The 14604-nt window shown below is 49.7% G+C and overlaps 1 protein-coding gene across 1 annotated transcript in view; it reads right to left on the bottom strand.

The window, feature by feature from the left end:
• LOC139334989 (nucleolar protein 4-like) overlaps nucleotides 1-14604 on the bottom strand; it is a 123377-nt gene that overhangs the window by 90265 nt on the left and 18508 nt on the right. Inside the window, exons 2-3 of the mRNA XM_070968324.1 lie at nucleotides 6136-6288; nucleotides 3220-3331 (exon numbers count right to left, since the gene is read on the bottom strand). Coding sequence (XP_070824425.1) covers nucleotides 3220-3331; nucleotides 6136-6288 — 265 coding nt within the window. The remainder of the gene's footprint in view (nucleotides 1-3219; nucleotides 3332-6135; nucleotides 6289-14604) is intronic.

Below are 14604 nucleotides of genomic sequence, written 5' to 3'. Positions count from 1 at the left end.
AACCCGGGGGGGGGCAGTGAGGGGGGCAGGGATGGACGGAGGGTATAGGGACGGATATAGGAGGTGACAAAGGAGGGGAAGGAAGGAGGGAGGAGGGGAGGGATACAGGGACGGGACAGGAAGCTCGGAGCTGCGTTTGGGGGATAATGAGGGAGAATCAGAAGAAGAGCTGGAAGCGGGATGCGGGGATGGTGGGTGGGACGCTTTGAGGATAAAGGAGGAGAGAAGACAGAGATGGACAATCTGGAGGGGGGATGGAAGGATGGGCAGCAGGAGGAGGAATGGGGGAGGGATGGGAGTGTGGATGAGGGGAAAAGACAGGGAGGGGGGCCTTCAGGGTGCCAGTAGTTGCAGAACATATATAATGGGGGGTGGCAGGGTTGGCAGAGGAGGACGGGGAGGAATGTGAACCGGATGTCAGCAGCTCGTCTTCTGGCTGGAAGCTAACTGAGAAATCACGTCTCAGTCGTCTACACGTCTAATATTCCCGTTATTACAAAAGACAGAAATAAAAGCAAACGCTTCCACATTAAAGAGTGGAGGAGGCCAGCTGAGTGAAGCTCGGTCAGCTGCCGTCGTCCCTCCTGGCTGAGAAGACATCTGCTAACACGTTTCTGTCCTCGGTCCTGAAACACACTCTGAAGTTCAGCTGACGTCTGGAGTGAAAGTCCTCGTCCTCGGAAACCACAGGTCGTCAAAAACCATGTTTCCTCTGCACGGCTCGACTGGACCGACGGAGATCTATAAGATCTGTGTTTTAAGATGATTCCAGAGGGCCGAGGCTGAAACAGCAAAGGCACGATCGTCGTTTGTTTTACAGTTGGAGCAGGGGACGGACAAAAGACAGATTAGAGGACTGGAGTGGTCTTTTAGGTCATTTAGATTTAGTATATAATGTAGATCGCCTCCCACAGCTCATTTTATTTTGTCTCTTTTTATCTAATGTTGATTTTATTTTGTCTCTTTTTATCTAATGTTGATTTTATTTTGTCTCTTTTTATCTAATGTTGATTTTATTTTGTCTCTTTTTATCTAATGTTGATTTTATTTTGTCTCTTTTTATTGTGTATTTCTTCTGCTTGTCCTGTTTTCTGAAATCTGAATTCTGAATTTTACCAAAGGCGGGGAGCAGGAACAGAGGTGATGTGGGGCCGTCGGCTGGATCTACTTTCTGAACTAACTGTCAACGGGTCAGAGCAGCTTGGCTGAGAACGAGTGGACGAGAATCAGAGAAAATGAAAGAGTGAATCAAAAGTTCAAGATCTGTAGAAAACGACGAGAGCGAGAAGTCGAGTCGAGCCGCACGATGCAAAGATCAGGAAAAGCTGCATACAGTCTTTTGTGTCTGTAGGGGGAGCTAGAGGCTCCAGGCCACACGAGCTGCTGCTAGCATAACACACACCAATCTCCCACAGAGCTGTGAGCCACCAAGTTGCATTGTGGGTAATGTAGGAGCCAGAATTTGAGCAGGAAGAACGAGGCGAGAGCATTAAAAAGATGATAGCTCGAACTTTGAGTCCTCATGCAATGCAACCCGGTGCAGGACTCAGGTTCAGGTTCAGGTTCAGGTTCAGGTTCAGGTTCAGGTTCTGGGATCAGACATTGAGCCTTCCTGAAGCAGAAACACGCGTGGCGACGTATCGCGCACATTCTGCACACCGAGGAGGGAGAAGCTAAACGTCTGAAACCAGCCGACATGACGGCTTCTTTCAATCCTCTGCTCAGTCAGACCCTCTAAGGCTTCACAGACGCCGGTTAGCTCGGCGACAGCCTGATCGTCAAGATGATTGACAGGTGCGATGGCAGGAAGTAGACCAGCTGAGCACGAGGAGGGCGGGGCTAAGAATACACCTTTTATCTCAAGGAGAAACGGTGAAAGACACATTAAGTAGTAAACAAGGTGTTTCCACCTTCACAATGTGGCTGAAACGATCAACATTTAAACTGGAACGCAGACCATGGCACCAAATACTGTGATCCAAATTAATATCAATAATTCCCTGAAAAACATTAATCAATAAGTGCAAATGAACCGGTTTCATGATTTTATTTGTGTTTCCTCGTCTTTACAATCAAGGGACACGTTGATGATTTTGCCAAGAGGGAGGACAAATATGTGAGAGCGAGAAGCGAGAGGAAGGATGAAAGAAGGGGAGACGGACTCTAATTGAAAGGCAGTGCGGAGAAAGAAGGCGAGGAAGAGAGAGCGATGATGAAGAGGAGGAGAGGAAGGCAGAGGAAGAGTGAGGGACGGCGAGGATTCCTTTGTACCTTCGTGCTTTCATGGAGGCGCGGAGACATCGAACATGGAGGGAGAGCGGATTTCCCATCTTCCTTTGACAGGACGGGACTCAAATTTCAGGCCAACAGAGTGAATTTAATTCAACTAAAGAGAAAACTAATTTTAGCTAATCGTCTTTCATCTGCTGACGTGCGCTTTGATAACGCGATCTGACGGCGACGGGGCCGAACGCTGCTCATTAGTGAAATTAAAGGCTAAAACAAATAAGCACAAAGCAGGCGACACTTTCTGAGGTGCTGCGCGACGCCTAATTAATAATCTCTAATCTCTAATATGATAAAGTCTGCTGCGAGCTGAGACGCATGAAGCAACAGCACAGTCTGTCCTGTGGTGACGCCACAGAAAGGAAATCACGGCATGAACTCGGCAGACGTTTACAACAAACAAACAGTTTTATCTGCTGAACTGATGCAGAAAAATACTCGAGTACTCCTGAAACATCATCAGACTCGTGATGAGTCTCATCGTTCAGAAGACGGATGCAGGAGAACCACAGATGCTGTTTTTTATTCCACGCATCCTTCTTCCTTACAGCATCTGGCTCCTACATTACCCAGAATGCCGCTCGGAGGCCCAGTCCGGTCAGAGTCAGGTGTCATGCTGGCAGCAGCACAGGTGAGCAGCGGCTGCAGAGGTTGGCCGACTCACTTCTTTCTGACTCCACGTCAACAGATTAGCTTCAAACTCGACGCTGACTCGAGTGACATCACTGGAGGACATTCATCAGACCTCACGCAGCTCCCCCGAGACACTCAGGCTTTAAACTGCTGCTCTCACAATGTAAACTTTGACTTCACAATCAGTGGCGCTGCCCTTTAATGTCCATATCACTCACTCCTGCCCGTGGGACAGACACTCAGCGTCCCCTCGACGGGACGCTAAAGACCTGGACGTCCGCAGCAGTGCTGTGCTCGTACCTTTGCAGTCCTGTCCCGCGGTGCTGATGTGCATCCTCTTCTGACACTCCCCACAGCTCATCAGGAAACGAGTCACCGCCTCTCTGGGCAGGAAGGCGTACGTCTCCGCTATCTGAGACGGAGACAGAGACAGAGACAGAGAGAGGACTGATGAGAAAGAGAGCCTGTGGGTGGTATAATGGTGATATCTGCACACCTCTTCACTTAGTTTCACCTGCACAAACTGATGGTTGAAATCTGCGTATAATATTAACACGTTTCATCAGATTAAGCAACAATCAGTCAAAGTCTTCATATGAGGTGATGAAGGCGCATGAACATCATCAAACGGCTGGTTAGCTAAACTGTACAGTGGTTGACAAGGGCAAACGTGCTGCAAACAGCAAAACGCTGCAAACACAGGAGAAAAATGCAGCAAATATCAAAACAAACACGAAACGGCAAAACAACTGTAGAGAGAAACGCTGCAAATTCACTCCAAAAACAGAAGTGACTCGACCGGAGGGATGGACCGGTCCTGTGGGACCACGCCCTCTTGAAAGACATGAAGAAGAAGAAGAAGAAGAAGAAGAAGAAGAAGAAGAAGAAGAAGAAGAAGAAGAAGAGAGTTGGCTAAGTTACGGTACGTTTTCCTTTATGTATTTTTTAAACGCTTGACTGTAATCTTGTACAATATTACTTCTTCTTCTTCTTATTTTCCGTTTTTCTTCTTCTTCATGTCTTCCAAGAGGGTCTGGTCCCACAGGACCCGTCCATCCGGTCCAGTCGAGTCCCTTCTGTTTTGTGGAGTGAATTTGCAGCGTTTCTCTCTTGTTGTTTTAGGGGTTTTGTGTGTTTTTCGATATTTGCAGCATTTTTCTTTCGCAGTTGTTTTGTGGGTTTTGTAAGTTTTTGCTTCTGCTTCGTTTCTGTGATTGCAGCATTTTTGTCTTGCAGCGTTTTTTTCTGTTGCATTTGTTTTATGTGTTTGTGGGTTCTTGGTTTTGCATCATTCCTGTGTTTGCCCTTGTCGGCCACCGTAAAACTGACACTGAACAGAGGCACAGAGCATCATTCAGCATGAATGAATTACACGACTGAGATGATGAACACACGACAAAGTCGGTCAAAGACAGCAGAAAAGTGGATGATTATCAGTTTCCCTCCTGTCCATGCTTTGGACGGCGTGTTCTGGCTGTAACGCTGTGCTGACGCGCTGGATTTAGTTAGTGATGTTCACTGTATCTCAGAGCGACTGCATACGAGTGAGAGCGAGGGGAGCTTCGACTGGAGAAGAGTCGCTTGTCACCTCATCTGTCAGCTCTGCAAACGAAACCCTGTGCAGTAACATCAAAGCTCATCACCAGAACGTGACCATCAACTCATGCTGCTTACAAGTCACCAAATCTCACAAATGGCCCAGAGTGGCCAAACAGGCCCACGTCACCTGTGAGGTGAGATGTGAAGGTGTGAAAGCGTTTAAGGTGGACTTCCTGAAAGAGCTCAGCGAGGCTCAGCATGTGTGTGAGTCTGTGGGTGCGTGTGCGTAAATCAAACATTAATACTGGAAGAGACGCACAAAGACACAAAAGAAGAGGGAGAGGAGGAAGGGTGGAGAACAGCCAGCATGGATGGATGGGGGTTGGTGGTGTGTGTGGGTGGGTGGGTGTGTGCGTGAGACTGTGTGTGTGTGTCTAGAAAGGAGGGGGTAAAGCAAAGGCAAATGTCACTCACAGCCTTTGGTGGCACTCAGACCTGAAGCTATGTGGCATGGCAAGCTAGCTCCTGGCTTTCAGCACACACACACACACACACACACACACACACACACACACACACACACACACACACACACGGATATATACACTGTTGAAGGACGCAGAGGACAGTGTGACAGATCAAACCTTGTTTTTGTTTTGTTGTTGTTTTTAAGAAGACAAACAGAAAGATGATCAATAAGAAGATAAAGAGGAAGAGGAAGAAGAAGAGATGTTAGAAATGAAGGAGGAATCCCAGCTGGCTGATAAGAGATAAATCTGTGGGGGCTGCATTTCCTCCGTTTCACCAAAAGAGGGCAGTGTCAGCAGCTGAGCCAGTTCAGGCTCGGCTGGATTCACTTTCACTTTCCTGTTTATTTCTTCATCAGCAGCACATCCAGCGCAGGTTTAGCAGGTGAGCCCAGGCCTGGGTTTAGGTCTGAGGTTAGGACTATGTTTAGGATGCGCTCATAATGAAGTGAGCCCACGTTCACACACCATCAGCTGCATACATTCTGTGACCTATATGTGCAGAAAGTGTTTTAAAGTGGGGCAGCAGCTAACAGTTAGCAGTTAGCTAACCCATCAGTTCATCTGCAGCTTGTTGTCTCCTTTCACTGACGTACTGTGTTGATTTGGAGTCAGATATTCAGTTTACTGTTAGACAAAAACACAGTGGAAGGAGGGAAAATGTGCTTGACAAATGACTGAAAGCTGCTAATTCTTCTTCTGTGAATCAACAGATGAACGTTCTGATCAATGCAGCTCCAAACAAAACGATCGAAACATTCAAAGTCAGAGGAAGAAATCCACTGATGCGTCGACCACATTAGTTTCAGAGATTCGCTGGTCTGATCCGAAACTGAAAGCAGAGCAGCGTGACGGAGGCTGAAGACAAAGACGGCGTGTCTCTTTCCTCGCCAGAGACGGTAAAAGAGGAAAGAAGCCCAGAAGAAGAGGAAGAGAGAGAAAAGCGAGAGAATGGGCGAGGACGGGGTGTTAAGCAACAGACGGCACGAGTTATGAAAGAGGGAATACGCTGTGTGGGTTGGAGGACGGCGTGAGAGAGGGGACGCGGTGAGACGTGAAGGAGCGAGAGGGAAACTTAGACTGAAAACAAGAGGAGACAATGGACGAGGACAGCTCCCCGATGCAGAGGAGACGGGGACGGCGTGCTTACAGCTTTGTAGGTCTTCTTCTGGCCGGCGTGCTTCGGGGCTTTGCCGGGGTCGGCGCTGATCTCCACGTGCATGGCGTAGATGATGTCAAAGAAGTCCTCGACCACCGCCACACGCTTCAGGGACGAGTCCACGCCGGACACGCTGTCCACACACTGGAAACAGAGAGGAAAGGGTCCACAGTGAGGACAGACAGGAGACAGAGTGACCTGTAGCATGGGACACATCAGACGGAAACGTCCAACCCAGGATGAGCTCACAAAGACACTGAGACTCGTTTCATCCTGAGGGACACGTTGGACACATAATGGACAGTGTTCAGATGCAGCGATAAACCTCACGAGCTACTATTTAAACAAGGTGTAACAGATGTAAACAAACACTGTCACTCACATTTACTCACTGATTTCAGTGGATCGTTTCAGTCATGTGACCACAGAATCTGATCATCAGAAAAACTTCCTGTAACCCAAGATCCCGTTCCACCCAGAACACAAGCACAAAGCAACATGAATTACAAGCCTGGCTGAAGGGGGGAGTGTTAATTGAAGCTAAAAAACAAAGTTAAAACTCATTCGAGGTGTCAAACAACCAGGATGAGTTCTTCATCTCATCAGACCACAGTGAGCAAAGCGGAAACTGTCGGCTGCACCGCGAGCACGAAACATGAGCCAGGACTTTCTTTTCAAATCAGAGCTCGTCTCTGGACTCCTGTCTTCTCCGTCACTGTCAGAGGGACATTCAGCTCTCTGCGTACGCTGCGACTCAGCTGTGGACTTCAGTTTGCAGTGAGTCTGTTCACTGAGTCGCTGGCGAACGTCACGTCACAAAAAGCGTCCCCAGATGAACACAAACACCTTTTAAAGCAGAGTCGAACGCTGACTGCTCGTCAGCTGCACCGTCGCACACGGATCAGTTATTCGGATTTGACTATTAATCACAAGCTGATTACTGGTCACCAGCCACGCCGCTGGGAGGCTGGTCTCCGCTCCAGAACCCCTCCACAGGTCGTGGACGTGCCCTGAAACTTCCACACAAATCAACGCAGCTGGATTACATCCTCACTTTGTGTATTCTTACAGATTCTATGAAAAACCAGAAGACTGAGGGACTTAAATCCATCAACATCTCAAAGCGTGAATGAATGTTTCAGTGCTGCCAACTTCCTCTGGTGTTAAATGGCCAATTACACAAAGACCTCAACACAGACTGTATGTTAACCAGCCCCCCCCCAGAGGACAGAGCTGACTCTCTGCATCTGTCCCTCATTCACACACACACACACACACACACACACACACACACACACACACACACACACACACACACACACACACACACACACACACACACACACACACACACACACACACACACACACACACACACACACAGTTCAGGGAATAGCACGAAGTCTTGGGAACTACTTTTTCCCTCAAGGCTGTGGGGGTGTGAGGTGTGGCTCTGGAAGAGCGACTCAGGAGGGTGGGAAAAGTCTGCATGTCTGTTTTTAGACAAAGAAGCGGGGGGGGGGGCACTGGTAGGAGAAAGAGAAGGAGGAGAGAGGGATGGATGGAGGGAGGAGGGAGGAGCTTCACTACCTGCTCAGACACCTTAATACAGTCAGTATGTGTCAGTGGATAACAACAGGTAGTGCATCGCACGCACGCACGCACGCACGCACGCACGCACGCACGCACACACCTCCCCAGCTGCAAAACTAGTACTGCCATGGTAACCAATGAGAGCTAACCTGGCAGGTGAGCAGTTGAGTGTGCCTATTTTCTGCAACAGGCTGTGTGTGTGTGTGTGTGTGTGTGTGTGTGTGTGTGTGTGTGTGTGTGTGTGTGTGTGTGTGTGTGTGTGTGTGTGTGTGTGTGTGTGTGTGTGTGCGCGCAGAGGTGGGTTTCCAACAAAAGCTGAGACACCAGTGGACAGAGCCACATACATGCACGAGCACACGCACACACAGGTAGAAACCATCATGTGTGTCCCTCTGGTTCCTCTGCTTGTCCAGTCAGTGGTGACAGACGACGATGAGGAGAAGCTCCATGAGATTTTTCTGTGAACGCAGAGCTGGACGAGTGTGTACAAAGCAGCACGCTCGTCTCACAGGTCGTCTCCTGTCAGGTCTTTTTGGTCTTCACTCGATGATTTTGGCTCTAAATTGAAAACAGATCTTAATGAGTTTTTAATTTCAATCATCAGAATTGAAGATTGAAGAGCAGAGTTCAGCTGCTTGTTGCTGGAAATTAGGCTGGTGGACGAGTGACAGGTACAGGTGAGTGAAGCTGGTGGTGGAGTGAGAATGAAGCTGGTGGTGGAGTGAGAGTGAAGCTGGTGGTGGAGTGAGAGAGTGAAGCTGGTGGTGGAGTGAGAGTGAAGCTGGTGGAGGAGTGAGAGTGAAGCTGGTGGAGGAGTGAGACGTCTGCAGCCTCAAAGAATATTTCATGTTGGCAGTCACATGACACAACCTGTTATATGTGTGAACCGTGTTAAACATCCAGCTGACAGGAAGCGGGAGGCCTGCCTACCTGTGTGAGGGGGGCCAGGGTGACAGGTGCATGTGTGTGTGTGTGTGTGTGTGTGTGTGTGTGTGTGTGTGTGTGTGTGTGTGTGTGTGTGTGTGTGTGTGTGAGAGAGAGGGGGAGTGGGCACTGATGGGGGTTGGGGTTGAGCAGTGTTTCCCAGCATTACCAGATGATGAGCATTTAATGAAGAGCCAATGAACTAAGGTCTTTATGTCACACACACACACACACACACACACACACACACACACACACACACACACACACACACACACACACACACACACACACACACAGTCAGGACACTTTCCCTTGACCCTCTGCCTCTCTACCCCCCCCCCATGTGCAGGTACTGTAATAAGTGTTGCTATGGTAACCAGCTGCAGCTTATCACGGAGGGGATGTTTCTAATGTGCCCCCCACCCTGTCCACGGCCGGCTGGTTAGCAGGAGCACGAAGGAGAATTATAGAGGAGAAGTGTAAGAAAAGAGGAGACACGAGGAGAGGAGGCCCCTCTCAGAGGAGGCCAAGAGGAAACAAAGGAGATAGAAAGGTGGAGGAAGAGAAGGTGGTGAAGAAGACGGTTGGCGGCGTGATGCAGGTGGAGCAGCAGACTTGACTGTGTGTAAACTATGATCACCATCAGCTGAGCTGTGTGACGGAGAGCTCAGGCTGCTGAAACATGAGAGGAAGAACAACATCTGAATTCATGATATTCACAAAGTTTCCTCACTGCTGTGACGCAGCTGCCATGAACTCCTGACTCCACCCAGACCAGCGATGACACGTCATGTCCAGAGGCTGGACAGCGTCTACAGCACCAACTGAAGCGTCTTCATGAGCTGGATAAGACGGTCATTTGAACATTTGACGGCTGCTGCATTAGTAACTCCTCTTAACTCAGGATTAGTGTCCTTGATGCTTAATGAAAATGTTGAATTTCCATGTTTCCAGCAGAACAGTAAATTGAACCAGAAATGGACGAATAATGTTTCAGACATGCAGGGCTGCAGGCCCTGGGTCAGGCCCGAGCAGCGCCTGCAGCCCTCCTCTCAGGGTCTACACAACCCTAACAACCTCCAACCAGGAGACAGGGCAGCGTCTGAGAGGCGACGCTCGGGGCAGCACGAGTCCACGAAGGGCTCGCTGCCGCTCGTGAGGCTTTCTGCTCGCAGCGATGATGCACAGCTTCACCGCCGCTCAGTTCAGACTGAATTCACTGACTGAACTGAAAGTGTAAGTCAGAGGGAGGGAAGAGAAACACGACGACAAAGAGTTCTGCCTCTGGTTTAAAACCCTGCTGCATGTGCAATAATCTCTGACAGCCTCAGAGCTCATGCAGCGCTCAGCCAGGGGAAGAGACGCGCTTCTTCAGCAGAGAAAAGTCAGCGGACAACAACCGTAATTTCCATTTACACAGCGAACTTTACAAATCTTCATTAAAGAAATAATAGTGTCCCTTATGCAAACGGTTTTCATAACAAAACTGCACTCCATTTGAACATACTTCTGTTTCTCGTGTATGAATGAAACAACAAGCGGAACAAAGGGTTAAAGAAGCCGCCGCTCAGCTTTCTGTGCTGAACCATTAATCGTGTTCGACAGTGTCAGAATATCATAGATGAAGAATCTTCAGAGGACAAAAGATTAGCACGGTGTTCAGATATCACTGTCGAAGAGTGGCAGGATATACGTTTCCAATGCCAAGTGCAAACAATAAACACAAGCTTTGCAGTCTCCTGTTTTTGCTTTGTTATTTTGTTTTTTCATTAAGATCACTGACCACAATATGGAACGAGGGAGCATTGTATGTTCTTTTCAAACCACGATGAGAATCAGTCAGTTACTAAACCAGCAAATATACCACTATCTGCACGTTTTGAAGTTCTGTCGATGTGTTCTGTTTACTGTCTTTGCATTGTAACTCAAAAAGACAATAAAAACGTTTGTTTTATTCTTCCCACCGTGACGCAGGACCACGGCCTGTAAAACGTGGGCGTGATGACGTCACCCAAGCGTCACTGTGAAGCTCAGTGGCTCCGGCCGTCGCCATCTTGGCAGCACCTGACTCCTAATACAAAAACAGGCAAAGAGGTGGAGCGTGGGTGGAGCTGAGGCGGCGAATGAAGCCTGGCTGCCGAAACCTAGCGGCTAGCTGCCACTCGAAGCGGCTGTGCCGTGACTCTCGTATAAAAGTCGCCCCCTGCTCAGCTGCCATGCTTCAGGCCGTCAACACGTCTGTCTCTGCTGTCACGTTAAACATGGCGGTCAATGGAGGAAGTGCAGTTTGGCACTTCCTGTTGGCCTCGTCTTTCAGCCCTGCAGGACGCTGCTTCAACAGGACCTCAAATATGATCCTGTTCTTCTCATGTGTGTTTACAGCGTGCCAGGCCAGCAGTGCGCTCTCCCTCTCCCTGGTACATTACACACACACACACACACACACACACACACACACACACACACACACACACACACACACGGAAACACACAAAGAGGAGAGACGGGAAGAGACGACATGTTTGTCCTCCACTGTCTGCTCCCATGCTCGTTGTCCCTGATAGTGGGACCGAATGTGACGTAAAACCAGCTCACACACACACACACACACACACACACACACACACACACACACACACACACACACACACACACACACACACACACACACACACAATATATCAAGCAATAAAACCTGCACATGCGGGAAAAAAGTGTCCGCAAATATACACAGATTCAATTACACACATGCACACAGATACAGAGCATGACACACACACACACACACACACACACACACACACACACACACACACACACACACACTGGACTTCCCCCACCTCTTCTGCTTGCGGTTGTAGGGCACATCACTCGCCCTGGACTGTAGCTTATGTGACAGCATGCGCACACACACACACACACACACACACACACACACACACACACACACACACACACACACACACACACACACACACACACACACACACACACTATGTGGGCCACAGGGTGGGGGTGTGTGTGTGCATGCGTGTGTTCAGGGGACACCTTAAGGCACAGCAGACAGGACAGCACAGCATGCGTCGGACACACACACATTCATTCTCTCTCACACACACACACACACACACACACACACACACACACACACACACACACACACACAGAGCAACCCCCCACTTCCTACAGGCCGGCTGAGCAGAAGGGTCAAAGTCAGAGAGGGGGGAGAGAGAGAGGTGCGAGGGCAGAGCTGCCTGTCTGCAGGACACACTTGAGCGAACACACAAACAAACACAGTAAACACACAAACACGGGCTGCATGTGTGTGATCTGCAGGCTGTGGACACACACACACACACACACACACACACACACACACACACACACACACACACACACACGTCCGTCCTGCGCTGCAGACTCGTTCAGTGAAACATTGAAAACTGGACTATTTTTAGGCCTTCTTTCCGAGCAGGGACCCTGTGGGACGCGGCGTCTCTCTCTGGGGGTCGGACTCATTAAAACACATCGCTGTCTCTGCTCACCAGCAGCAGACCCATGACCCATTTTCAGGTCTCATGCCACAGTTTGAAGACACAGCCACGCATTTCCCCCGTCCCAGTCTCCATTTGGTTTCCTGACGTCATGCCAGGTGGTCTTACAGGTAAAGGTACCTGCACCTGTAGACACAACAAAGAGCTGAGATGAATGAGCACGCAGTGTGTTTGACTGACAGTGTCCCTCTCAGTGACTGTGCTTTGCTGTTGTAATCTGGCGGGATGCTAGCAGCTAGCTCGAACGCTACGAGGCTGCAGCCTGAGCTCGTCTGGACGCTTTGACATATTTTCAGACATTTCCTGCTCACACCTCACACGCAGCGCCATGATTTGTTGTTCTAATTCGCCACGTTTCACGCGTTCCTGTGGAATCTCATTGGCCGCTGCGCCTCTCGGTCTTCCTCCTCGTACGTGTTGATTCTGTTTCCACCACACCGAGCTCGGCCTTCTATCTGACCCTCCATCTCTCTGCTCCGACCTGCTGCACCTCCGCTGCCTCCATCCACACATTATTAGCCGCCTCTCTCGCTCTGCCTCTCATTTCCTCTGTTGTGTCGCGGGCTCTCTCCCTCTGTTCACAGCTCCATCCCATTTCCAAACCAGCCTGTTGCTAGGATACACATGGGGTCCATTCAGTGAAAGCTAACTGCCCCCTCCACATCCCCTCCTCACTACCCCTGCTCTTCATCCTCCTCCTCCTCCTCCACCCCCTCCCTGGGACACACACACAGCTCCAGCAGGATGAAGTGTGTGCTGAGCTGAGCGAGCAGCAGCATCACGACCGCGACACACACGCAAACGCACTGTGACACACAGCGCATACACACACTGTACGTGCAGACACACGCACAGCAAATACACACTCATACATACACAAACATTGTGACTACACACACCAGGAAACAATATGCTGACTAACATAAACACACAAACAGGGCCCAGACGCACACATCGCTCCAGCTCTGCGGCGCAGTAGAAAAGCTTCAACAGGCAGCAGCAGAGGAACACCACGCTCAGTCCAGCCACCATTAATACTTCATACGTGCGTCACAGCGGGAACATTTGAGGCATGACAAACAACGTCATGTGACGACGGAGCGAGCCCAAAGTGTCAGCGCTTTGACTTCATGCTAACAGAATAACACAATGTTAGAAAGTTAGAGCACAATGTGGACATAATACACCAATAACTGCTGCCGTGTGACTGTTAATTAACCTCCAACATGCCAGAGAGGACGCAGGCAGGAAACAGATCACCTGCTGCACGGTGCAGTTTGTCAGCTTCACTTTCAACTTATACTCACACTCACCTGTACCTGCCGGCCACCGCACTCGCCTCCTCTCCTTAACTACACTGTTATTCCAGCGTGGAAGCACTGGGCTGGAAGTCTCATTGAAATGAATGAGGCAGCCATAATTTGTGATGCAACGCTAACGTGGGTCCGAGGTGGGTGCTGTGCGAGCAGCAGTGATGGAGGGAGACTCAGGCTGCTTCTACAGCTCTGAGAAGGGTTAGAGAGCGACAGTCGGCGATAATCCAGCCTTCAGTCTTCACCTTCAGCAGCAGCTAAATGGGCCATGACATGAAGCGACACCCCCCCATCCCCCCCGCTTCCTCTCCTCTCTTCCCTCCATCCGTCCATCCATCCTGCTCACTGTGACCTGCTTCTATCCCTCCTCTCCAGCAGCATCCTGTCACTCTGTCTTTCTGTATCTCTCCATCCATCATCTCTGCTCGTCTCTCTCCGGAGGATTCGATAACACGGTCCAAACGCTCCGGCCCAGATGCTCCACATCCTCCTCTTCACATCCTCCTCCTCCTCACATCCTCCTCCTCCTCCTCTTCTTCACATCCTCTTCCTTTCTTCATCTCCCCTCCTCCTCCTCAGTTGAGTCCACAGGTTAGGACAACAGCTTGATTCAGATTTGAGAAGCGAGCAGATGCAGAGCAGAGCAGGGTAAACGTCCTGTCTTTGTGTCTTAAGCTGTGTCCACATGGACTTCAATATAAACCTGATGAAGGTGATGGTGCCATGAAGCCTTCTGATCACCTTAACTCAATGAAAGTGAGGAAGCAGACATTACTGACTTCAGACAGCTGTCCTCGTCTGGGTGACAGTTCAACATCATCCTCCCGTCCATCAACCTTTAGCAGACACTAGAGACATTTGTTGTCCAATGGAACGACACCAAACAAGCTTCTACTGCCTCAAAGAGGCCGATTTCACCAATACTGGAAAGCGTCCATATTTACATTATGATACGACTCCAACCGCCCCGTGAAGACATTTTGGACATGTTTAGCTCTGTTCTGCAACATCAAGGCCAGTAACCTGGAGATCCCACAGCCTGAACCTTTGAGGGCCTGCAGGCCAAACCTGGA

This window comes from Chaetodon trifascialis, chromosome 8 (assembly GCF_039877785.1).
Source record: "Chaetodon trifascialis isolate fChaTrf1 chromosome 8, fChaTrf1.hap1, whole genome shotgun sequence".
In the NCBI taxonomy this organism is placed as follows: domain Eukaryota; kingdom Metazoa; phylum Chordata; class Actinopteri; order Chaetodontiformes; family Chaetodontidae; genus Chaetodon; species Chaetodon trifascialis.
This window is presented reverse-complemented; position numbering and strand designations above follow the sequence as displayed.